The sequence below is a fragment of the Lygodium microphyllum genome, chromosome 1 (genome assembly GCF_053477565.2).
Source record: "Lygodium microphyllum isolate KBCC chromosome 1, Lygodium_microphyllum_v1.1.10, whole genome shotgun sequence".
In the NCBI taxonomy this organism is placed as follows: Eukaryota; Viridiplantae; Streptophyta; class Polypodiopsida; order Schizaeales; family Lygodiaceae; genus Lygodium; species Lygodium microphyllum.
The window spans coordinates 27,095,793-27,123,018 of NC_141135.1; the positions used below are offsets into that span (position 1 = coordinate 27,095,793).

At 45.5% G+C, this 27,226-nt stretch overlaps 1 protein-coding gene across 1 annotated transcript in view; it reads right to left on the reverse strand.

The window, feature by feature from the left end:
- Positions 1-2,331: 2,331 nt before the first annotated feature.
- The window catches only part of LOC148040934 (dicarboxylate transporter 2.1, chloroplastic-like), a 40,952-nt gene continuing 16,057 nt past the window's right edge, over positions 2,332-27,226 (reverse strand). The window contains exons 4-6 of the mRNA XM_087674737.1: positions 3,122-3,570; positions 2,893-3,015; positions 2,332-2,810 (exon numbers count right to left, since the gene is read on the reverse strand). Of these exons, the coding sequence (XP_087530863.1) occupies positions 2,900-3,015; positions 3,122-3,570 (565 nt within the window). The 3' untranslated portion in view covers positions 2,332-2,810; positions 2,893-2,899. The remainder of the gene's footprint in view (positions 2,811-2,892; positions 3,016-3,121; positions 3,571-27,226) is intronic.

Below are 27,226 nucleotides of genomic sequence, written 5' to 3' on the forward strand. Positions count from 1 at the left end.
ATTCTTTTCTATTTTTAAAGAAATAACCTATGGCTTTAATCCTTAGTTAATGCTTTCCATAAACTTTATTCTCTTCGAGTTTTGGATATTACATCCTCTACCCCTTAGGTAACCACGATGCCCTCATGTCGAGGAATTTAGGATTGTTGGTTCTAGCGTAAGTTGTAACTTGTAGGTCAGGACTCACTATGCTTCAGTTGTGCTACTCTGGTTATGTACAAACACTCTACTTCAAAACAGTGCATGATAAAGCAAAGATAATTTTTCTACAATATATTATAATTTATGATTGCTATTGCAATAGTAGGAAATCATAACAAGGATAGGGCTTATTACATCTCATGAAGGACTTTCTAAGATTTCTAATCATCTTCAAGATTTCAATGGGAACTAATCATTCTCCTCATGATACTCTTCCCACTAGATGAGATATTCACTTATGATTATGCTTCAAAGGGTACGTTCTTTTACATCAAGTATTCTATCAAGTTGAAGCTCAAGGACTCCTTGGCTTGGCATTACAACTTATTGATTGGCAAAAACGTGATAAGATTTAGGTACATAACCTTTTAAAAAGCTAATATAAAATACATTGTGAACTTTTAAGTATTCAAGAAGTTGTAATTTATAAGTATTGAGTTTCAAAAACTTGAGGATCTTGTAGAATCCACAACATCTTAGGCTTAGCTTCTTAAATTTTCCCAAGATTAAAAAACTATTCTTAAGATGGACACGAATAAAAACCATGTCTTCTCCCTGAAAGACCCAATCTTGTCTTCCTAGATTAGCATATGCTTTTTAACAATCCTTTGCGGCTTTAATAGCTTGTCTGATAGCCTTAACTTGTTTATCCATCTCTTCCAACATCTTCTTGGAAGCTTCTACCTTTTAGGGTAGGATCAAAAAGTTAAGTGAAAGCATTATTATCCATACAAAGCTTGAAATGGAGTCATTTGGATGTTTTGTTAATAGAATGCATTGTAAGCAAACTCTACCAAAAGTAGGCATTTTAACCACCACTTAGGTTCCCTATAACAGTAAGCTCTTAGTATGTCTTCAATGACTATCACATATTTGAGAGATAAGAAGGATGAAATATACACATAATAGAATATCACACAAATTATATAATTGAATTCTATAGTTCTTACAAAGCTTTAGTTTAGCAAAATCAAAATTTGTAAGATTTTAGAATGATGAATGTAATCCAATGATTGAGCAAGAAAATGAATTAATTAATCAATTTAGTAAAGAGATGTCACACTAAGATAGGATATGTAACACACAAAGATGCATTGGTAACTAAAAATGCTTTGCCTACATTGCTTATATTTGTGATAACAAAGACAAACAGATACAACTTCTCGAAAGTTCTAAGTAGTTCTTACAAGAGATATGAAGAATTGAAAGTTTTTCATAGAATGTGGTCTATCGATGCATGCTCCTAAAGGTATATGAGACTTGTGGGCTCTTAAGTGAATTTATAATAAAAAGGCTTGTTATAATCATTATCACTTATGCAAATCTATTCCCATTTGTTAATCAATGTGCTACATTATCTAAACCTCTCAAATAAAAGGTTTCAAATTGAGAAGCAACTATAATTTTTATGATATCAAAGCTTATGGTCAACTATGAATATTTTTATGGTTTTTATTAGAGGGCCTTGATCATGGGACATTGTGTCACAAAATTCTACCAACAAGTCAAACGAAGAAAATAGGAGAATTTGAAGATAATGAGAAAATTTGGAGGGGATATAAAATTACAGAGAGGAGAGAAGGGAGAGGGAAAGGGGAAAAAAAAAGGGGGGAGAGGGGACACAAAACACATTTGGAGAGAGAGAGAGAGAGAGAGAGAGAGAGAGAGAGAGAGAGAATACTTAAAAATGAAGAGAGTAAAAGTTGTAGAAAGAAGGTAAAAATTTTTGGAGAGACCAGGAAAGAAAACTTGAGAGAGAACTTAAAATTTTGAAGATAATGTCAAAAATTATGAGAGGAGGAAAATAAATATTTTAGAGCTCCATGGAGCATGGGTGTGGGCAAGGTGGGCAATCAAGCCATAAATCAAAGTAGCCAAGTGGTTGAAAGAGCTGCCTAAAATTAGTCTTACATATTGACCTACAAAAGCATACAAACAAGTCCTCAACTCACAAAAAGCTTTGGGGTCTCTCAAAATTGGTTTCTTTTGTGACTCAAGCACCCATAAACCCTTGCCATTTGAACCAAGCCTTCAAATTTTAGTGCACACAACGGCAGACAATGAACTAGGCAAAGGAAGCCAGAAGAGTACCACCAACCTTTGCGACCTCCGCAATAATGGTAAACAGATTTTTTACCAACAATAAAACAAAATAAATCTCTGTTATGCGCGGCCCCAAAACTTTATTTTTATTTTTTATTTTTTTTTTAAAAAGCGAACAGCTTTTGACGTTCACAGGACAAATGGACAAGCTTCTCATTCTCATCAGAAACTAATCAGACGCGGCCTGTGATTCCAAGCCAAAAATATAAATCGTCCCCCTGGGGAGAGCCTTATTCAGGTTTTACTACTACAGCTTGCATTGGACTTATCATGCTCAAAATCGCTGTGCCTGATGGCACGAACATCCACAATTCAGTAAATTACAACCTAACAAATAATTGCAAGGGACCAGGACACAGGTGTAACCTAGAAGCCCAATAACTTCCATACTGAATAGGAAGCCCACTGCTGGAGGAGACAGCACAGTAGCAGCTCTCGACATTTCCTCTCGTCTATCCGCCAAAAGCTTCATCTGATGGTAAATCACAATAATACGAGGGAAGAATCTGCCAGTAGATTACAAAATAGTCAATATCTTTGCAAACGATCTCCTCCATCCACAACTACAAAAAAGTTTTTCCAACTCACGGTGTAATCAGTACAATCCAAGGAATTTCCACCAGCCAAGGCCGACTATTGCCCACAAGGCATAGCTTATAAGTGCGCAAATAAAACCAGTCCGGAAAATTTCAGGCAATTCCACATATCCAGCTGCAAATGCACAAAACAAGTGGGCATAAAACACTTCGATGACATGTAGATCACAAATGCTACGTCTACAAAGGACTGGGCTGTGAAAGATATGACAGGAGCATACCTCCATAATACACAGCAGCTTGACCACTGCTGTAATGCGTGAGAGCCCCAAAAAGATTTGTATTGTAAGCCAGAGCAAGGGCAGCCAGTACACCTGGTACTCCAGCTGCAATGTGCATGGCTAAGAACGCTGAATATAGTGCCCCAACATGGCCCGTCTGACTGGCAAATAGATAGTGGATTAAAAAATATGATGCCTGGAGGATGCCCATAGCTGCTGGCCAGCTCAATGAAAATGAGGTGAGTATCTTGGCAACACAGTCCGACATCCATTGCACAATTCCAAGACTTGTCAGCTGTCCTGCCATGCCTACCAGTACCGCAAACCATATGAGTGTATCCCATGCAGACTTCTCACTTAGGCAATCATCCCAATTGAGGACACCCGTAAGCAGAAGCACAGAAAGTCCAATCATTGCAGCTACAACACTAGCAATCCCTATTTTTTCACTGACAAACCAGAAGCAAAAGTTAGGTTGACTATGAAACATCCAAAAACTTCAATGAAAGCAGAACATACAAGCAATCCCTATTTTTTCACAGACAAACCAGAAGCAAAAGTTGGTTAAACCATGAAATATTCCTAAACCTTGACAGAACATGCACCAGAAAAACCTTGGAACTCTCACACTGCTAAACACGAGGTCCACCTTGAAAAGCCCCTAGATATGTAAACATTATAAACAATGTCCAGCTGCCATGCCCCACTCTACCTTTGTTAAGATTATAGACAGTGTCCAAGCTCCAGATACTATGCACCACTCAGCCATATCCAGGGGGGGAAGTGTTGGGTATCCAGGATGTCCAGTCACTCTCCCCTGGATATGTCAACAGTATCAACAATGTCCAGCTGTCATGCCCGTGCCCCCCCCCCCCCCCCACCCCCCCCACGTTTTTTTAATTAACACTGGACATCTAGGATGCGCACTCCCAGCCTTGGCCACTGACCATAGATTGCTTAGTGACTAGGTGTGAACACATGTTACAAGCTAGGGTAGTGGAGTCCTATAAAAGAGACTTGAAACTGCAGTGCCTTCGGACATCCAAAGGGCAGTAGACCACATATTGCAAACAAACACTCAATTCAGTAAAAACAGTAAATTCAGCGACTTAAAACACACTCAACTAGAGATAGAGTGCTACACCACATGTGACACCTCTTGGCCCCAAAGCCTGGGATCAATTTCTGTATTTGTCTAAATAACAGAAAAAAGCTTTAAAATAGACACTTAAGGCTGGATTTCCAGCAAATTCTTGAGCAAAATTTATCCACAAGAGACTGTCACATCCATTGATAGACTTCAACAACTTCAAACCTTCTAAAAATCCGCTTGTTAGACTTCAGCTAGCCAAACCCTAGAAAACACACTGCAAATCACCCACAACAAAACCATGAGAAACACACTTTGTTCGCGACAAAAGTATTCAAAAAGTGTATGAGGCTTGAGATCTCAGAGGAGAGAGATTTCCAACCCCAGGTGCTATATAAACTTATTCCAACAAGGTTCAGATCAAAATCTTCAGCATTATGTGCTGAGAATAGAGATTTAGAGTTGTCCGACGAATTCCCCAAGACTAGAGGAGAACATTGGTTGCTCAGAGCTGTTCCAACTCCATACATGCTCTTATTGCATTCTTCAAGGCTGAAATTCAGAATTTCTGCAGCACTCATGAACTGCCTTGCAAAATCATAGTGTGACCATGGATCCCCTACCTTCAGCCATCCTACCAAAGGGGTCACTCATGTAAAAACAGCTCGTTGTCATAACTCCCATCACAACACATTCAAGGTTTCAAAACCACTACATGAATTGACACATCTAGGATACCACAAATCATGAAACCACCACACCATGAATATGAGTGGCACTGTGAGTCCCCAATACCACAATCCCTCTTCGGCCCGGAAACTCACAAGTAGCGGCAACATTACTTTGGCTAGAACATAGATTCCATGGTCATAGCAGCCTTAGCTGCTTGACTAGAATCGAGTCAAAGTCAAACAAGGAACTGGGGCCACACCTACCTTTGGGGCCTCTTGCTACTTTACCACTACTAGTTTCTTGTCGACTGAGTAGCAATGGCCCTTTTTGCCAAAGAAGTAGCACTTCCCCTTTTCCTTCTTGTCCCCCCCTGTCAGAAGTGGAGCAGCGGTGAAAGCATAAACATGTGCTGAAATAAACTGCTGAAACACAAGACAAAAAGAGAAAAGAAAGAACACGATACAGATGAGAACTCAGATGTATGCACGGGAAATGAAATCCATATATCTGAACACGAGACAGTCGCATACAACAGTGAGTCACTAGCTGCGTGGGCACTGGCACTGGCTCCTCTCTCCACAGAGTCTGCAGATGGTGAAGATGAAGTGACTGACTGAGGAGGAGCCACTGAGTATAAATAGGCTGAAAAAGTGGGGAGCAATAATGCTGGTCGGACAGCATTAAAAGCTGGCCGACTGGTGCATAAAATGCTCCACTGGCATAAAATGCCACACCAGAAAAATACCTAAAATACCTAATAAAAATGCCCAGCCAAGATCAAGCTCAGACTCACACATGAGCTGACAAATACTCTGCTAACACCCTCTCTCAGATCATGAGTGAGCTGATACAATACAATAGTACAAGGAAAAGGGATCATAAACTATACAACATAGAACCACCAAGTAGAACCATGGATACCCAAGCAGTGGGTGATCAAGCCACCACCAAGGTGCCTCGGAGAGAACCTGATGTCGATCGTACCAAACACCTGAAAATAGAGAAGATCATAGCATGTCTCTGTATCTATCACCAATATCTTGCAGTAGCATACAAGACCATCCTGTCAAAAATGCCCCTGAACATAGGTGACCATGAATTCCCTGCCTTTGGCCAGACCACCAAAGTGTCCCCTCATGTGAGCTCCAGACGAAAGCCTCCCGCTCTCTGTTAGATAACCAGCTCATCATGAACCTGGATGTCAATCCCAGCTCCAGGATTTGATTCTGCCAGACTGAAGTCGATGCGTCAGGGACGTCCCTCTCTGGAACCTGTGCACCTGTATAAAAGTATAGATGAGGCGCGGCTGCCCCATCTGAACACCCGCTCACACTCCCTCTCTGGCACAAGAGAGTCGCGAGGGATGACCTCATCACCACCACTAGAAAGCAGCCGAGGAAGGGGCCACCAAGCCCTTCCCGCGATCCGAAGAAGAGGATCCCTTCCGCCCCTTGGACTTCACCTTGGTCGGAGGATCGGAGTCGGAGTCTGATGAAGGAGAGGACTCATCGGTAGAGTCAGCATCCCGCTTCGTCTTCTGCTCCTTCTTCCTGGAAGCCGCTAACTTCTTGCAGTCCTTCCGCAAATGTCCCTTCTTGCCACAGTGGTAACACTGGGCCTTCGACTTCTTCTTCCCGTCACCCCTCTCTGAAGCTACATAAGCCTCACCTCCATAATGTGCCGGAAGCCGCCCCTGTAATCTGAAGGATGCCTCATGCTCAAGAAGCATCGAGGTCATATGTGTAAAACTGACAGGAGTCGATGCCCGCAAAGCATTGGCCACTCCATCAAACTCCGGGGGGAGCTTGTAGAGGACCGTTCCGACGAGATGCACCTCGGGAAGAGCAGATTGCATGTGCCGAAGCTGGTCCTGTACCTGCGTAACACAAAGAAGAAAAGACTGAATAGTATCTTTCGGCTCAAACTTCATCTGCTGGAGCTGGCCATAAAGTGTGACGGCCCGCATGGTGGAAGGGGTCTCGTACATCTGCTGCAACTTCTGCCATACTTCAGGAGATGTCCTACAGGAGGTAACCGCCAGTAAGACCGCTTTAGAAATACACCGAAGCAACGCCGAGTAAGCACGGGCATCGTCCGAGTCCCATGTGAGCACCGCTTCCTCATGATTGTCCTCATCAAAGTCTTCAGGAAGAGAAAAAGGACGGAGACGTCGAGCAAGAGCTCCACAGACGATGTACCATAGCCGCTTCTGCACAAACCAAGCTTTCATGACAGCACTCCATGTGAGATAATCAGGTCCATGTAAATTATCATCAATGGAAGTGCACGGAGGAGCCATATGGAGAGGATAAGAAGAGAAGTAGAGAAGAGATGGAATTTAGAGAGGAAACACAGCCAAAACACAAGCACAGACTACAGAAAATGAGAGTTCACATGCAATAGAACCCAAAATCTGATCAATAGAAGACAAAATTTGCTGCAGAAAGTCAAAAAATCAGTCAAAAACTGCCAAAAACAGAGAAAACGGCCTGAAGTAACAGTCACCCAGCCATGAGAGATGCTGAATCAGTAAAACGCAGGCTGTAAACTGGAGAAAAACAGGTAGAAAACTGTCGCCAGCAGCTGCAGATGAAAAACGCAGGCAGCAGAGGGTGCGTAGGCAGCAGAGGGTGCGGAGGCAACAGGCGATGGCAAAACTGCAAAAAACGCAGGCTGAAAACAGCCCCAAAACAGGTCACCTGGCTGCGACAGCAGTCGTCTGATCAGCAGGGGTACAAAATAGTCCTGAAATCAGCAAGAAAACACAGCAGAAACACAAATCCTGAAAACTGATACCATGTCAGAAGTGGAGCAGCGGTGAAAGCATAAACATGTGCTGAAATAAACTGCTGAAACACAAGACAAAAAGAGAAAAGAAAGAACACGATACAGATGAGAACTTAGATGTATGCACGGGAAATGGAATCCATATATCTGAACACGAGACAGTCGCATACAACAGTGAGTCACTGGCTGCGTGGGCACTGGCACTGGCTCCTCTCTCCACAGAGTCTGCAGATGGTGAAGATGAAGTGACTGACTGAGGAGGAGCCACTGAGTATAAATAGGCTGAAAAAGTGGGGAGCAATAATGCTAGTCGGACAGCATTAAAAGCTGGCCGACTGGTGCATAAAATGCTCCACTGGCATAAAATGCCACACCAGAAAAATACCTAAAATACCTAATAAAAATGCCCAGCCAAGATCAAGCTCAGACTCACACATGAGCTGACAAATACTCTGCTAACACTTGAGAGTTATCGAATAGCCACTCTTGGACTAAGAAGGCAATCTCTGAGTCCCCAGCGGCTTCAAAGTAGACTCATGCTCCATCGACATGGAGATCATGTGCTAATGCTCACAAGTGTGCTAGATATACTCAACGGGGAGCTTCCAAAGCACTATCTCTACCAAGTGCCCCTCTAGTAAAGCCACAGATATATTGCAAAGCTAGTCTTACATAGCAGTGACTTGTAGAAGAAACGCATGTATGGGAACCCCAACCAAAAACTTAATGTTCTGAAGATGACCACCAAGAATAACAACTTGCATGGTGGATGGTGACTCATGCATGAGCTACAGCTTGACCCACACCTCAGGGAGCTGTTCCACAGGAGGTAACTGTTGATAGGACCTCTTTGGAGATGCAACAGAGAAACAACTCATATGTCATGGTATCATCCAAGCTCCAATCAAGGATTGCTTTCTCAAAGTTGTCTTTGTTCCAACCGAAGGGAGAAGTGGTGAAGGCCATTAAGGGCGAGGAGTTGAGCCTAACACAATATACCACAACCTTTTCAGCACAAACCAAGCCTTCATGACAACCCTTCAAGTACGATAATCAAGAGCATGCAACTCATCATCAATGTTAGCATATAGAGGAGTCGTAAGGGATTGAAGATAGCATTGATAAAGGAGAGATACCTCAAGTGATAGAGCAGTCAAGTGCTTTAGAGAGAATCAACATAGTTCAAGGGTTCACAATTCACACAACACCACAAGCACACAAGTATCACTCAAAATAGGAACAGCAGTGAAGTGAGTCTAGTACAAGTATGAAAACCAAAACAACAGTGCCCTTTTTGAAGACAACACAAAACATGCAACTATGGAGTTATGGGAAAAAGTAAAACATGGACAGCAAGGGAGGTAGAATCCATTGACAACAGTAGTTAGGCCCAAAATCGTTACACTTATCATGTTCCTCTTGAGTTCTGGTGTGAACACTCCCTTATCCACACGCACTTTTTACTTTCTAGCTAGAGAAGGGTTTTTTACCCATGTGAACACCTGTCAGTGGATAAGGTACTTACTACCTTGATAAGGTACTTACTACCTTAGGGGTTGTACTTTCATATTCATTCTCACATAGTGGATGTGACCTTCCATCACTCTCTTCTCTCTTACTATTCACTTGTTCACTATGTGTGTGTGGTATCACAATTGTACCTCTTCTCAACTGCCACTTTGCTCGCCCATCGCCATAGTTGCCATTGAGCATCAAGCTCAATTGCTCTCCTTCTTCTCGCTCTCTGTACCACCTTCAATTCAGCCCTTCATTCCACATTTCAGCCCTTCATTCCACACAATCTCCTACCTTTGCCCTAAACCATTGCGTTTCTATGCAACCTGGTCATCGCCTCAATTCATCGCCTCAGTTCAGCCCTTTAGTCCACTCAACATGTTTGGGGACTCAAACAAGTTGGATTGTACTAATTATCCCATGTGGACATACATGATGAAGCATGTACTTGTTGCCAAGCAGCTTTGGGGTTATGTATGTGTTCCAAAAATTAGGCCTGCATACTCACTTACACACAATGCTATAAGTTCTTCTAGTTCATCCACTATCACCAATGGATCTTCTCCTCCAACTCCTCCTGCACCTCCCACAGCAGATCAATTGAGATGGGATGGGCATGATGTCCAAGCTCATGCTTTGATTGCACTCTCGTCCAAGAGAGAGGTTATCCTGCATATTCAATAGTCCACAATGGCTAAGGATGCTTGGGATAGGCTTGCTTTGTTAAATCAAGTACGCAATGAGGCTCATGTAGCCTATTTGCATAAGCAGCTAGAGATGGAGCACATTACACCTCTCAAGGACATCACAAAGCAGCTTGCTAATATTGATGAAATAATTGCCAATGCCTCTCTTGTATCTACAATCTTGGCTGGTCTCCCTAATTCTTATCAAAGTTTTGCCACTACACTTTGCTTACTTGCAAAGGAGATGCTAATGCATGCACATTTGATGTGTAGGTATCACTATTGTTGCAAGAAGAGCAATCAAGGCTGAATCGCTCTTACATAAGTATGGACAATCAAGCATTTGCAGCCAGCCATCGCAACAAAGTGAAGCCGTGGCAGCCCTCAAACTTAAAGGGTAAAGGTAAAGCAGCTTCTTGTTAGAGATCACAGCCAGTGCAGTCGGACAGGCAGCCAATGCAGTCGGACAGGAGCAGCAGTGTGCAGTCGGACTGCCACGTGGCAGTCCGACCTGTGCAGGCAGTCAGCTGCATTTAATGCAGCCAACAGGCTGTTTTCTGGCGCCCTATTTTCGCCCAGTTTTCTGGCTATAAATAGCCGACTTCTCCAGCAGTCTCCCACACTTCTCTGCTCGCAGATTACAGACCGGTGACGCACAGATTCCGTCTCTGTTCGCAGATTTCGGACAGGAGACAGTGCAGACTGCAGCGGACTTCGAGGTGAACAGCAGGTTGCATCGTTGAGGTGGAGACACGCAGTCCAGCGCACTGCGCCCGTGTATATATCTGCATATCCTTGTATTCAACACACTTTATACAGCAGATCTTCATCTTCCACTGTCTCTTTCTCTCTCTTCTCTCTCTGCGTTCTCTCTCTCTCTCAGTCCCACGCTTCCGCACCGCTGCACTCTGACATGGTATCAGAGCAATGTTAGAGGGCTGACTGAGCACAGAACCAACCTGAAGAGGAGTTTCTATCGCGACACAAATTTGCGTTTTCAGCGTTTGAGGGCAGACAAGAGGGCTGCGCCTTGGAACAAGGCTGAAGCGAGTGTGGGCGCACAGGAAAGGAGTCCAGGTGGTGGATTTGCTGCTGTTTACTGCTATTTGATGCGGAGGAAGTTTGAGTTTTGAGCCTACAAGTGCAGGTTTTGCTTTTTCATCGCCTCCGGCGGGTGAAGAAGTTTCAGGACGCGGAAGAGCCTGAGCAGGCTGAGTTTTCACAATCAGAGGGGGCTGCTTTTGCGTTTGTGAAGGCATCACAGGTGAAGATGTCTACAGAGATTGACTTGGAGTTCCAGTCGATTATGGACCGGAAGGTGCCTGTCTTACCGGCTCTTCCTGCAGATCAGAAGCTCGACGGCGACAACTACCACATTTGGCGCGTCATGATGTTGGCCATCCTTGAGTCCTATGATTTGGCGGAGCTTGTACAGGAGGAGATCGACCGGCCCTCGGTAAGAGATGAGTCCAAACTCTCTTCTGATGCTCGTGCGGAATTGGCCAAGGCTCAGTCTCATTGGGACAAACTGAATGCCAGGATTCGTTCCTTTCTTTTTCTATCTTGTACTACAGCCGTGATCGCTCACATCGAGCACTTGACGGTGGCTCTGGAGATATGGCTGGAGCTTGATCTTGACGGTGGCTCTGGAGATATGGCTGGAGCTTGATCAGATGTACAATCGGATGACCCTTATGAAGCGGGTTTCTTTGGAGGTACAGATGCGGACCTTGTCCGTAAACAAGTCTTCTTCGCTGCGGGAGCACATCAACAAGCTAAGGCAGCTTCAGATGCAGGTTCAGAATGTGGGGAAGCCGATTTCCTCTGAAGACATAGCAATCACACTATTGTCCCAGTTGCCGCCACAATTCGGTACATTCTACTCTGCCCTTATTGCTTCGGGGCGGAAGTCTACTCTTCGGTGGGAAGAGTTGGTTCCTATGGTCTTGGACCAAGAGGAACAGCTAAAGGGACAAAATGCTTCCAAGTCAGAGGCGCTGACAGGTCAAGCCTCTCAGAAGAAGGGGAAGGACCAAAAGAAGAAGAAGGGGGATAACAAGTCAAAGAAGGATAAGGACAAGGATAAGGACAAAGAATCCACATGTCATATTTGTGGAAAGACTGGCCATTGGAAGAAGGATTGCCCTGACAAAGACAAGAAGGACACAAAGGATTCTGAAGCGGTGGTTGCACCCTCATCAGCTGCATTTCTTCATTTAGCTGTCATTGAGGACTCTTCACCAAATGCTTCTGATGCTGCGATGACGGCTCCCCAAGCTCGAGAGTGAATCGTTGATAGTGGTGCCTCCCGGCACATGACTCCTTCCTCAGATGATGTTGCCCAGTTGCGACCCTCGTGTGGGCAGATTCTCATTGGAGATAGCTCTTCAATATCTATTGCAGGACGGGGTAAGATGCAGCTTATTCCAGATGGACGAGGTGGTACCCATACCTCTGAGGTTTTGCATGTACCTGGCTTAGGGTATCATCTCCTGTCAGTTCATAAGATTTGCTCCCTTGGACTTTTGGTGGAGTTTGACAGTACTATGGTGCGAGTCCTTGATCGTGGGTTGAGGAAGGTTCTATCATCCAAATATGAGGAGAACGGCATCTATAAGTTGAAGTCTTCCACCGCACTCTCTACTCTTCTTCTTACTTTACCGTCACAGTCAGAGTTATGGCATGCTCGGTTTGGTCACCTCAACTATGATTATCTTTGGAGGGCGTCACGTGGACAGCTTGTTCGAGAGTTGCCGGATATAGTGGTGAGCCAGCAGCCATGTGTCTCCTGCATTCGGGGGAAGCAGCATAGGGATGCCATTCCCCACACAGCTTCGCGGCGGTCTACTTCACCGATGGAGCTTGTATCTACGGATCTATGTGGCCCTATGAGGAATGAGTCCTTGCGTGGGAGCTCGTACTTCATGCTGATCGTAGATGACTTCAACAAGATGACATGGGCCTATTTTTTGGCATTAAAGTCAAAAGCTTTCTCCCATTTCAAGGATTGGCTTCTCTTTGAGGAGAACCGATCGGGCCGGAAATTAAAGACCTTGCGATCCGACAAGGGTGGTGAATTTGTTTCTAATGAGTTTGCTCAATTTTGTGCAGATAAAGGTATTCACCAGGAGTTTGCCAATACCAACACTCCTCAAGAAAATGGCATTCTTGAACGGAAAAACCGCAATGTGATCGAGATGGCACACACCATGATGGAGCACCAACAGACCCCTCAGGTTCTGTGGGCCGAGGCTGTGGCTACTGCAGTCCACATCCTTAATCGATCCCCTACTTCGGCCGTTGAAGGAATGACCCCATTTGAGGCTTACTTTGGGGCGAAGCCTGATGTTTCTTACTTTAAGGTCTTTGGGTGTAATGCCTATGTTCACATTCCCAAGGCTCACCGTGATAAATTTGAAGCAGCTTCCCGAAGACAGGTATTTGTTGGCTACAGCTCCCAGTCCCAAGGCTATCGATTGTATGATCCCGTCAAGCGGGATGTGTACACTAGCCGCGATGTGCGGTTTGTGGAGGTTCCGGCCATATCAACGGGTGAGGAGCATCCCGTTCTTGGAGATCCAGGGGAGAGTTGGGCTCCTGCTACAGTTCCATTGGAGCCCGTGCCTTTTGATTATGATTCTATTTCTGACACAGAGTCTACTGTTTCACCGGCCACCCCTGAGAAGTTACCACCGATGGATATTCCAGAGTCTTCCGCTGATGGAGAGAGATGAGGGGAGGTTCGGCCTCCTCCTCGATGGGCCCGTGACACACTCCCTGATTCAGGGATCGAGAGGGTTCCTGAGAAGTGGGGACCGCAGGATGGTCCGCGACGGTCACGGCGGCACCAGTCACATTCTACAGAGCTTGTTTGCTCTAACTATTGTTTGATGACCCGTGTTCTGCAGGATCGAGAGCCCACCTCCGTGAAGGAGGCTTTGCAGTCCGCACCATGGAAGAAAGCTATGGAAGCCGAGTTGGAGGCTATTGAGAGGAATGGCACTTGGTCACTCGTGCCCCTGTCAGAGATCATAGCCTGTTTTCAGGCAGCAGCACAGCTGGTCCATCAGTCGGACCAGCTGCACAGTCCAGCTGCACAGTCGGACTGTGCAGTCGGACTGCCACGTGGCAGTCCGACTGCCTGCAGCCGATTTTTATCAGGCTGCGCCCTATTTTGGCGCCCTATTCCAGGCAGTTTTTTCGCCTATTTATTGCTGACGTTTTCAGCAGTCTGGCGATCATTCTCTGTCGCAGATTACAGACCGGTGCCGTGCAGATCTCTGTCTCTGTTCGCAGATTTCAAACAGCGGACAGTGCAGACTGCAGCAGACTTCGAGGTGGACAGCAGGTCGCATCGTCGAAGTGGAGACACGCAGTCCAGCGCACTGCGCCCGTGTATATCTTTGTATTCAGCATTCTTTATACAGCAGATCTTCAGTGTACACTGTCTCTTTCTCTCCCTTCTCTCTCTGCGTTCTCTCTCTCTCAGTCCTACGCTTCCGCACCGCTGCACTCTGACATGGTATCAGAGCAGTGTTTGAGGGCTGACTGAGCGCAGAATCAACCTGAAGAGGAGTTTCCATCGCGACACAAATTTGTGTTTTTTGCGTTTAAGGGCAGACAGGAGGGCTGCGCCTTGGAACAAGGCTGAAACGAGTGTGGGTGCACAGGAAAGGAGTACAGGTGGTGGATTTGCTGCTGTTTACTGCTGTTTGACGCGGAGAAAGTTTGAGTTTTCAACCTAAAAGTGCAGGTTTTGCTTTTTCATCGCCTCCGGCGGGTGAAGAAGCTTCGGGACGCAGAAGAGCCTTAGCAGGCTGAGTTTACCCAGTCAGAGGGGGCTACTTTTGCGTTTGAGAAGGCATTGCAGGTGAAGATGTCTACAGAGATGGACCTGGAGTTCCAGGCGATTATGGACCGGAAGGTGCCTATCCTACCGGCTCTTCCTACAGATCAGAAGCTCGACGGCGACAACTACCGCATTTGGCGCGTTATGATGTTGGCCATTCTGGAGTCCTATGATTTGGCGGAGTTGGTACAGGAAGATATTGACCGGCCTTCGGTAAGAGATGAGTCCAAACTCTCTTCCAATGCTCGTGCGGAGTTGGCCAGGGCCCAGTCTCATTGGGACAAACTGAATGCCAAGATTCGATCCTTTCTCTTTCTATCATGCACTACAGCCGTGATCGCTCACATCGAGCACTTGACGGTGGCTCGTGAGATATGGCTGGAGCTTGATCAAATGTACAATCGGATGACCCTGATGAAGAGGGTTTCTTTGGAGGTTCAAATGCGAACCTTGTCCGTCAATAAGTCTTCTTCGCTAAGGGAACACATTAACAAGCTAAGGCAGCTACAGATGCAGGTTCAGAATGCGGGGAAGCCGATCTCCTCCGAAGACATGGCGATTACACTCTTGTCCCAGTTGCCGCCACGATTCGGTACATTTTACTCTGCCCTTATTGCTTCGGGGCGAGAGTCTACTCTTCGGTGGGAGGAGTTGGTTCCTATGGTCTTGGACCAAGAGGAACAGTTAAAGGGACAGAATGCTTCCAAGACGGAGGCGTTGACAAGTCAAGCCTCTCAAAAGAAGGGGAAGGACCAAAAGAAAAAGAAGGGGGATAACAAGTCCAAGAAGGACAAGGAGAAGGACAAGGACAAAGACTCCACATGCCATATTTGTGGAAAGACTGGCCATTGGAAGAAGGATTGCCCTGACAAAGACTCGAAGGACACCAAGAAGAAGGAAACCAAGGATTCTGGAGCGGTGGCTGCACCCTCATCAGCTGCATTTCTACACTTAGTTGTCATTGAGGACGCTTCACCGAATGCTTCTGATGCTGCGATGGCGGCTTCCCAATCTCGAGAGTGGATTATTGATAGTGGTGCCTCACGGCACATAACTCCTTCATCAGATGGTGTTGCCCAGCTGCGACCTTCGCGTGGGCAGGTTCTCATTGGAGACAGCTCTTCAGTTTCTATTGCAGGTCAGGGTAAGATGCAGCTTATTCCGGATGGACGAGGTGGCACCCATACTTCAGAGGTTTTGCATGTACCAGGATTGGGGTACCATCTCCTTTCAGTCCATAAGATTTGCTCTCTTGGTCTTCTGGTGGAGTTTGACAGTTCTACAGTGCGAGTCCTTGATCGTGAATCGAGGAAGGTTCTATCATCTGGATATGAGGAGAACGGCATTTACAAACTGAAGTCTTCCACTGCCCTCTCTACTCTTCTTCTTACCTCACAGTCACAGTCTGAATTATGGCATGCTAGGTTTGGTCACCTGAACTATGACTATCTTCGGAAGGCGTCACGGGGACAGCTTGTTCAAGGGTTGCCGGATATAGTGGTGAGCCAGCAGCCATGTGTCTCCTGCATAAGGGGGAAGCAGCATAGGGATGCCATTCCCCACACCGCTTCGCGGCGGTCTACTTCACCGATGGAGTTAGTATCTACGGATCTATGTGGCCCTATGAGGAATGAGTCCCTGCGTGGGAGCTCGTACTTCATGCTGATCGTGGATGACTATAGCAGGATGACATGGGCCTACTTTTTGGCACTAAAATCAGAAGCTTTCTCGCACTTCAAGGATTGGCTTCTCTTTGAGGAGAACCGATCAGGCCGGAAGTTGAAGACCTTGCGATCCGACAAGGGAGGTGAATTTGTCTCTAATGAATTTGCTCGGTTCTGTGCAGATAGAGGAATTCACCAGGTGTTTGCCAATACGAATACTCCATTTGAGGCGTATTTTGGGTCGAAGCCAGATGTTTCTTACTTTCGGGTCTTTGGGTGTGATGCCTATGTTCACATTCCCAAAGCTCACCGTGACAAATTCGAAGCGGCTTCCCGCAAACAGGTATTTGTTGGCTACAGCTCCCAGTCCCAAGGCTACCGACTCTATGATCCCGTCAAGCGGGATGTATATACTAGCCGTGATGTGCGGTTTGTGGAGGTTCCGGCTTCTTCAACGGGTGAGGAGCATCCCGTTCTTGGAGATCCAGGGGAGAGTTTGGCTCCTTCTACAGTTCCGCTGGAGCCTGTGCCGTTTGATTATGATTCTGTTTCTGACACAGAGTCTACTGTTCCACCGGCTCCTTCTGAGGAGTTACCACCGGTGGACATTCCAGAGTCTTCTACTGATGGAGAACGACGAGGGGAGGTTCGGCCTCCTCCTCGCTGGGCCCGTGACACACTCCGTGATTCAGGGATCGAGGGGGTTCCTGAGGAGTGGGGACCGCAGGATGGTCCGCGGCGGTCACGGAGGCACCAGGCGCATTCTTCGGAGCTTGTGTGCTCCAATTATTGTTTGATGTCCCGAGTTATGCAGGATCGAGAGCCCACCTCCGTGAAGGAGGCTTTACAGTCCGCCCCATGGAAGAAAGCTATGGAAGCTGAGTTGGAGGCTATTGAGAGGAATGGCACTTGGTCACTTGTGCCACGCCCCCCGAAGAAGAAGGTGATTGGAGTGAAGTGGGTCTTCAAGACCAAATATCTCAGTGATGGTACTTTGGATAAGCACAAGGCTCGCCTTGTTGCTAAGGGTTTTGCCCAGCGCCCAGGGATTGACTGTCATGACACCTTTGCCCCTACAGCTCGTATGGCAACCATTAGAGCTGTTCTTGCTTTGGCTGGCCATAGGAGATGGCCTGTTTATCAGCTGGATGTGAAGTCGGCCTTCTTGAATGGTGATTTGAAGGAGGAGATCTACGTTGAGCAGCCTCCTGGCTTTGGTTCTTCGGACGGGAAAGTCTACAGGTTGAAAAAGGCCCTGTATGGTCTCAAGCAGGCCCCGCGAGCTTGGAACGAGAAGATTGATTCGTTCCTCCAGACTCAGTTGGGATATCGGCGGTCCAAGGCCGATCCGCAGCTGTATGTTCACACTTGCGAGGATGGTTGTGTGCTGTTTGTATTATATGTTGATGATTTGATTGTCACAGGTGATGATGCACAGCAGGTCCAGGAGACAAAGTCAGCTTTACATCGGACGTTCGAGATGACGGATTTGGGGCTACTCCATTTCTTTTTAGGACATGAGATTTTTCAGTCTCAGAGGGGGATCTTTCTCTCCCAACAGAGATATGTACAGGAGCTCTTGGTGTCTTTTGAGATGGAAGATTGTCGGGCCCTCTCTACTCCTATGGATCCGAACTGGAAGGCCACTTCCCACTCAGCTTCTCCTTTGGCGGATGCTTCCCGCTATCGACAGTTGATAGGGTCTTTGATTTGGCTTCTCAACACCAGGGTTGATCTATGTTTTGCTGTTGGGCTCTTGGCAGGGTTCATGAGTGAACCTAAGACGGTGCATTGGCAGGCTGCTCAGAGGATCCTTCGGTATCTGAGGGGGACGTCTGATTTGGGGATTCATTACCCCGCAGGGACAGATGGGTCAGATCTTGTACTTGCAGGTTGGAGCGACTCGGATTGGGCCGGTGACGTGGACCACAGGCGGTCTACAACAGGTTACTGTTTTACTTTGGGTGCAGGTGTTATTTCTTAGAGTAGCAAGAAGCAGCCCACGGTAGCCCTTTCGTCTACTGAGGCGGAGTATCGGGCCGCGTCTTCCACCACATGCGAGGTTGTGTGGCTTCGGAGACTGTTGGAGAAGCTTGGGTGCCCCCAGACTCGTCCTACATTGCTGCGATGTGACAATGAGAGTTGCATTGCCTTGGCGAGGAACCCTGTTTTTCATGCCCGGACGAAGCACATTGAGATCCAGTACCACTTCATCCGAGAAAAGCTTTTGGATGAGACCATCACTGTGGAGTATTGCAAGACGGAGGATAATCTTGCGGATTTGTTTACGAAGGCGCTTCCTCAGGCTCTACTTCGGCAACATTCCAGATCCCTCAGGCTTCTGCCCTGTCCAGGCTCTGAGAGGGGGTGTCAGAGATCATAGCCTGTTTTCAGGCAGCAGCACAGCTGGTCCAGCAGTCGGACCAGCTGCACAGTCGGACTGCCACGTGGCAGTCCGACTGCCTGCAGCCGATTTTTATCAGGCTGCGCCCTATTTTGGCGCCCTATTCCAGGCAGTTTTTTCGCCTATTTATTGCTGACGTTTTCAGCAGTCTGGCGATCATTCTCTGTCGCAGATTACAGACCGGTGCCGTGCAGAGACAGGTGCCGTGCAGATCTCTGTCTCTGTTCGCAGATTTCAGACAGCAGACAGTGCAGACTGCAGCAGACTTCGAGGTGGACAGCAGGTCGCATCGTCGAGGTGGAGACACGCAGTCCAGCGCACTGAGCCCGTGTATATCTTTGTATTCAGCATTCTTTATACAGCAGATCTTCAGTGTACACTGTCTCTTTCTCTCCCTTCTCTCTCTGCGTTCTCTCTCTCTCAGTCCTACGCTTCCGCACCGCTGCACTCTGACAGCCCCACCCCCCAAATAAGAAGGTGATTGGCGTCAAGTGGGTCTTCAAGACCAAATACCTTAGTGATGGTTCTTTGGATAAGCACAAGGCTCGCCTTGTTGCTAAAGGTTTTGCACAGCGCCCAGGGATTGACTCTCATGATACTTTTGCCCCCACAGCTCGTATGGTGACCATTAGAGCTGTTCTTGCCTTGGCTGGCCATAGGAGATAGCCTGTTTACCAGTTGGATGTGAAGTCGGCCTTCCTCAATGGTGATTTGAAGGAGGAGATCTACGTTGAGCAACCTCTTGGTTTTGGATCCTCAGATGGGAAAGTCTACAGGTTAAAGAAGGCCTTGTATGGCCTCAAGCAGGCTCCTCGTGCATGGAACGAGAAGATTGATTCGTTCTTCCAATCTCATTTGGAATATCGGCGTTCCAAGGCCGATCCGCAGCTTTATGTTCACACTTCCAAGGATGGTTGTGTGCTTTTTGTGTTGTATGTTGATGATTTGATTGTCACAGGTGATCATGCACAGCAGGTCCAAGAGACGAAGTCAGCTTTATATCGAACGTTCGAGATGACGGACTTGGGTCTACTCCATTTCTTTTTGGGCCATGAGATTTATCAGTCCCAGAGGGGAATCTTCATCTCTCAACAGAGATATGTACAAGAGCTCTTGGTGTCTTTTGAGATGGAGGATTGTCGGACCCTTTCTACTCCTATGGATCCGAACTGGAAGGCCACTTCCCATTCAGCTTCTCCTATGGCGGATGCTTCCCGCTATCGTCAGTTGATTGGGTCCTTGATTTGGCTTCTCAACACTCGGATTGATCTTTGTTTTGTTGTTGGGCTCTTGGCAGGGTTCATGAGTGAACCTAAGACGGTGCATTGGCAAGCTGCTCAGAGAATACTTCGATATTTGAGGGGGACGTCTGTTAGCAGAGTATTTGTCAGCTCATGTGTGAGTCTGAGCTTGATCTGGGCTGGACATTTTTATTAGGTATTTTAGGTATTTTTCTGGTGTGGCATTTTATGCCAGTGGGACATTTTATGCACCAATCGGCCAGCATTAATGCTGTCCGACCAGCATTGTTGCTCCCCACTTTTTCAGCCTATTTATACTCAGTGGCTCCTCCTCAGTCAGTCACTTCATTTCACCATCTGCAGACTCTGTAGAGAGAGGAGCCAGTGCCAGTGCCCACGCAGCCAGTGACTCACTGTTGTATGCGACTGTCTCGTGTTCAGATATATGGATTCCATTTCCCGTGCATACATCTGAGTTCTCATCTGTATCGTTTTCTTTTCTTTTCTCTTTTTGTCTTGTGTTTCAGCAGTTTATTTCAACACATGTTTATGCTTCCACCGCTGCTCCACTTCTGACAGTCTGATTTAGGGATACATTATCCCGCAGGGACAGATGGTTCAGATCTTGTACTTGCAGGTTGGAGCAACTCGGATTGGGCCAGTGATGTGGACCACAGGTGGTCTACTACAGGTTACTGTTTTACCTTGGATGCAAGTGTTATCTCATGGAGTAGCAAGAAGCAGCCCACGGTAGCCCTTTCGTCTACTGAGGCGGAGTATCGGGCCGCGTCTTCCACCACATGTGAGGCTGTGTGGCTTTGGAGATTATTGAAGGAGCTTGGGTGCCCCCAGACTCGTCCTACTTTGCTGCAATATGACAATGAGAGTTGCATTGCCTTGGCATGAAACCCTGTTTTTCATGCCCGGACGAAGCACATTGAGATCCAGTACCACTTCATCAGATAAAAGCTTCTGGATGATACCATCACTGTGGAGTACTACAAGACAAAGGGCAATCTTGCGGATTTGTTTATGAAGGCACTTCCCCAGGCTCTACTTCGGAGACATTCCAGATCCCTCAGGCTTCTGCCCTGCCTAGGCTCTGAGAGGGGGTGTTAGAGATCACAGCCAGTGCAGTCGGACAGGAGCAGCAGTGTGCAGTCGAACTGCCACATGGCAATCCGACCTGTGCAGGCAGTCAGCTGCATTTAATGCAATCGACAGGCTATTTTCTGGCGCCCTATTTTCACCCAGTTTTCTGGCTATAAATAGCCGACTTCTCCAGCAGTCTCCCACACTTCTCTGCTCACAGATTACAGACTAGTGACACGCGCAGATTCCGTCTCTGTTCGCAGATTTCAGACAAGAGACAGTGCAGATTGCAGCGGACTTCGAGGTGAACAGCAGGTTGCATCGTCGAGGTGGAGACACGCAATCCAGCGCATTGCGCCCGTGTATATATCTGCATATCCTTGTATTCAGCACACTTTATACAGCAGATCTTCATCTTCCACTGTCTCTTTCTCTCTCTTCTCTCTCTGCGTTCTCTCTCTCTCTCAGTCCTACGCTTCCGCACCGCTGCACTCTGACACTTCTTCTACAAACTCTTCAAGCACCAAGGGTGATAATGCTTAGAAGAGAAGAGACAATTATTGCAAAAAAAGGAGCATGTTATTAAGAAATGCAAAAAGAGAATGGCAAGTGACAAGAAGAAACTATTAGGCATGAGTATTGCTGAAAATTCAACAAATGCGAAGGATGCAACCGCACATTTCACAAGCTTCTTATGCCTTTGTTTTGCGTTATTCGTATGGTCCTTCACATGAGCATGGTGTTTTAGTGGCTGAAAATTGCAGCACATGGCATTTTGACAATGGAGCTTCCAAACACATAACATCCTTTTGTTAAAGATTAGACATCCCCACGACTAGCATTTCTCAGGTTACCATTGGTGCACTCAGTTCTCTTGAAGGTACTCTCGGAGGGCATTATTCATTATTCACGTCAGTCAATGGGCCTTTTCAACAAACAGTGTATACAGGCACTTTGTCAGGCAAGCGATGGTGCCATGTGGCAGCTGGAGGACTGATCGTTGATTGTTTTATTCATTTATGTTGTAGTCGGCAGTTTTTTATCAAGTCGGCCAGTTCTTTGCTGGCCGACTGCATTATTTTATTGCATTCTTTTCTCCTATTTTGGCCCACTTGGTAGCCTACCCCACACACTTGTTTCAAGGTGCTGGTGGGAGAGATTCGGCTCAAGGAGATACACATACAGCCCTTGTATATCTGCCCTCTTCATTTCAGTATTCATAGACTGCAGATTTTTGTGTTCTTCTATCTATTTTCTCTCCCCCTTTCTCTCGTGTTCATTTTCTTTCAATCTTATACGTACATTCCGGATTCGCTGCACTCTGACATGGTATCAAAGCAACGTAGAAGAGCTGATTGATTGTGGGCAAACCTGATTGGGAGGATTCTTCGTGACAAAAGTTTGAGTTTTCAGCCTTTGGAGGTTGTGGTGAACAGGTTGTGCACGGAGAAGCAAAGTTGCTGTTTTTTCTAGGTCCTTGCTGTTTGTGAAGGAGGAAAGGCTGGGTTTTCAAGGTTTTGCTGCAGATTTTGAGTTTTCATCACCTCCAGCTAGTGAAACACTTTGAGGACAAGCCGAGGAAGCCCTGGCAAGCACTAGCACTGTTTGTGGAGTCAGAGGGGGCTACCCTTGTTTTTATGCAAGTCATTATTTTTACAATGTCGACCAAAATTGACACAGAGTTTCAAGCTATTATGGACCTAAGGTCCTGTGTTGCCGGCTCTTCCTTCAAATCAAAAGCTTGATGGGGAGAATTACCAAATTTACAATGTAATGATGTTTGCCATCTTGGAGTCTTAAGATTTGGCAAAGCATGTGACCGAGGCTAATGAGCGTCCTATAGCTCATGATCCGTCCAAGCTTTCTTCAAATGAGAAAGCCGTGTTGATGAAGGTACAAGTGTATTCATCAAGCACTTAATTGTGGCTCGAGACGTATGGCTTGAGCTTGATCAGAAGTATAATTAGATGACCATGATGAAGCAAGTGTCCCTGGAGATTCAAATGAGGACTTTTGAGTCCTAACAAGTCTTATTCTATGCAGGAGCATGTTAATAAGCTTCAGCAATTGCAGATGTAGATTCAAAACACGAACAAGGTGATTACCTTGTAGGACATGATGATAACTCTTCTTTCTCGATTACCGCCCCAATTCAATGCATTTTACTCCACCTTGATTGCTTCAAGGCAGACAAAGACTCTTCATTGGGAACAGTTGGTTCCTATGGTTTTGGACTAGGAGGAGCAATTGAAAATATAAAATGCTTCCAAATCGGAGGCACTGAAACATCAATTCTCTCAGAAGAAGGGGAAGGACCAAAAGAAGGAGAACAAATTGAAGGAGGACAAAGAGAAGGATTCCACTTGTCACACATGTGGCAAGACAAGTCACTAGAAAAAGGAATGCCCTGATAAGGATAGGTTCCACAAAAGGACGGCCCTGACGCATCAACTAGAATCTGGTAGGTTCAAATCCTGAAGCTAGAATTGCCATCCAAGTTCATGATGGATTGTTACTTAACAAGAAGCAAGATTGGCTTCTAGTCTAAGCCACATGAGGGGACACTTTAGTAGTCTGGCCAAAGGCAAGGAATCCATGGCCACATATATTCAAAGGCATTTTTGACAGGATAGTCTTATATGCTACAGCAAGACATTGTTGACAAACACAAAGATTTGTTATGTCTCTTCTCTATTTTTCAGGATCTAGTATGATTGACATCAACATCGAATTCTCTCTAAGACATCTTGATGGTGGACTAGCCACTCCCTACCTGGATATTCATGGTTCTATTCCGGTGGTTCTTTGTTGTATGAACTATGATTTGACTTTATCATTGTATCATTGTATTGTATCAAATCACCCATGATCTAAAAAAGGATGTTAGCAATCTAAACAGCTCATGTGTGAGTTTGTGTTACACTAGGCATAGCTAGGTTATTTAGCATTTTCTTATGATCATTATGATGTTTATCTGGGTATTTTAAGATGGCCAACCTACTACCATTTATCACACATGTTTACCCTACTTATTCTAAGACTCCCTCCATACTTTCATTCATCACCTACAAGTTCTAGAGAGAGAGGGAGTCGATGCCTTTGCCTACGAGCCAATAACTCACTATTGTAGTGTTTGGTATATAGGTTCCATTTCTTGAGCATTCTTCGAAGTTCTTTTCTTTGCAATGGTCTTCTTTGTTTTTCTCTTCTATCTTTGTATTTAACAATTTATTACAACATCTATTTATGCTTCCATTGCTACATCCACTTCTGACTAAGATACATGCATACTTTATTACTCTTGGCTTCAATAATTCACACATTGAAAGCACTTTTTATATCCATAAAGATGGGGATAGCCTCTTGATTCTCATTCTTTATGTGGATGGCATGTTATTGATTGGACCTCATGGGACACATATTTCGGCCTTAAAAGCTGAACTACAACATGTGTTTGATATGATGGATCTTAGCTACTTATACTACTATCTTAGCATATAGTTTACTACAATGGAGGGGGCATTATTTTGCAACAGTCTAAGTCATTCCGCAGCTTCTTGAGCATTTTCAAATGCAAGACTACAAGTCTATCTCTACTGGAGAGAGGCCACAAGTTTACACTTAAAAATGCAAGAGAACCATTCGATGCTTCTCCTTATCAACAAGCTATTGGCTATTTATTGTATTTGTGTAACATACAACTCAATATTCAATTTGGGGTCTCTCAGTTTGTACTACACACAGCCAAATACTCAAACCTTGGGCCTTTTATATCCCAAAGGCACTACTCTTAGCTTGCATGCATTCACAGACACTGATTGGGCTGGATGTTTTGGCAGGAGGGTATCTACTAATGGTATTGCTTCATGCTTGGTGATTCATGCATTTCTTGGTAGAGCAAGAAGCAATCTCCAATGTCCACATCTGGCTATGAAGCAAAATACAATGCAGCATTTACAACTGCATTGGAATGTGTATAGCTTAGACACCTTTTAGTCGATCTTAGTGTGGGACAATGCTCACTCACTCTTATCTATACTAACAGTCAAAGTGCCATGGTAATTGCGAGAAATCCAATTTAAATGCATTGAGATGCATTATCATTAGGTCAAAGAGAGGCTCCATGCAAGGGAGATTGACTTGGTTTGTGTCCCTACATAAGACAACTTGGCAGATGTATTCATGAAAGCTCTCTCTAGAGAGAAGTTTAAAGCTCTTCACAAGGCTCTAGGCTTAATACTATTCGGAAATTGATCTATCTATTCCTTGTACACATTCACATCATTCACTCGAGGGAGGATTGTTACACTTATCGTGTTTCTCCTAAGTTCTAGTATGAACGCTCCCGTATCCACAAGCACTTTTTACCTTCTAACTAGAGAAGGGTTTTTTTCCCCGTATGAACACTCATCAATGGATGTGGTATGTCGTACCTTAGGGATTGTACTTTCATATTCATTCTCACATAGTGGATGTGACCTTCTAGCACTCTCCTCTCTTGTTATTCATTTATTCACTGTTGTGAAGAAATACCCTAACACAGAAACACAAATAACACCGTACGACAAAGCACAGACTGATAGAAGAAAGCAGTTAGGGTTAGGATAACTCAAAGACAATGAACACAGAGAATGAACGAAATAATATGACTATTAAATATACAATGCTCATGCAACAAGCACACTATGTAGTAAATGAATATTGTACCTCGAACTCTTGTATCTCAAGGATCACGGCAAGGATAATGAGCTAGAGAGTGTGTCGTACTTTGAACAAATGTCGAATCGCAGCAAGGCAACCTCCAGATATCGAACACCAGCAAACGCAACCAAGGAAAGCTGAATACGATGCAGATGGCAATGCAAGAGAGAGAAAGACTAAAAATGCAAGTGAGAAAACAGAGATACTACAAACACTAGTTGCAGGAGAGAGAAAACAACAAACGCAGGCTACAAGAGAGAGAAAAACTAAAACTGCAAGAAAAACCAACAGCAGTCAACATTCTGAAATTAGCTCCTAACAGTGTGTAGTAGATTGGAAACAAGCGCCACATTGTTGTACACAACAATGGCCACCTTGGACCATGATGTCCTCCGCATCTGAGGAGTGGACAGCAAGTTGAAATACTCGAAATTTGAAAAACAAGATTAAGTCCGAATGAAGAGAAACGTACCTATTTATAGAAAGTTTGGGCCCTCCCAAGTGGGTTTGTGCTTATGGGATACAAACACTCTTTAACAACACATTTATTTTTAAATAAACAAGGTTTCTTTCTTAATTAAGCATGTTTTGGGGCTATTTAAGTAAAGCTAATGCATTTTCAGCTCAACATCCCCTCTCAAGCCCAACAACAATATCACAAGAAGTAGGCAGCCATGCCCCTTTTTTTAAAAAAATCCTTTATCCCAAGGCATCTCACCCCAGAGTAGCCAAAGCATCGAACAAAGGGTGCACGTCGGTTGCCTAGTGGCCTACTAGGGCTACAAAGGCGATGGTTATCTTACCAAGGGAACCCAAGTGATCACCCCAGAGAGGCTAAGGCATCAAACAAAGGAAGTATGTCGGCTGCCCAGTGGCCTACCGAGTCTTGCAAAGGCAAATGGGCTTTGTAGTTTTGATAGATTTAACATTAAGTGAGGGTTTCAAATCAGCTTTCATCCTATTGAGTACCCATACCCCAAACAAGAGAATGATAAGGGATGGTCAAAACCAAGACCTTCACAAAACAAGTATACTATCCCTACCATTACTGGGTGTCGGTGAAAAAGGAAAATAACTAAGGTGTGGGTGACACAAATATAGTAAAGATGTGAAGCAAGCAAAGCAAGCTAGGGAGAACTACCATGGAGACTGCCATGTGCAATGCCACGACTATGGTGGATCCAGAGTCGACCACTCCAAAACACTGAAAAGGGATAAATGCGCACAAATACATGTTTGCATGAGTAAAATGCCAATGCATGGAGTAATGCAAAGGAAGATGCAATATGCCATGCTTACACAAAATGCGATGCAACAGTGCCACTTGGATAGTGCCCTCACAGGGGAATTATTCACTTGCCCAAGTACCCTTTCACAATCATATCATCCTAATAGTACAAATGA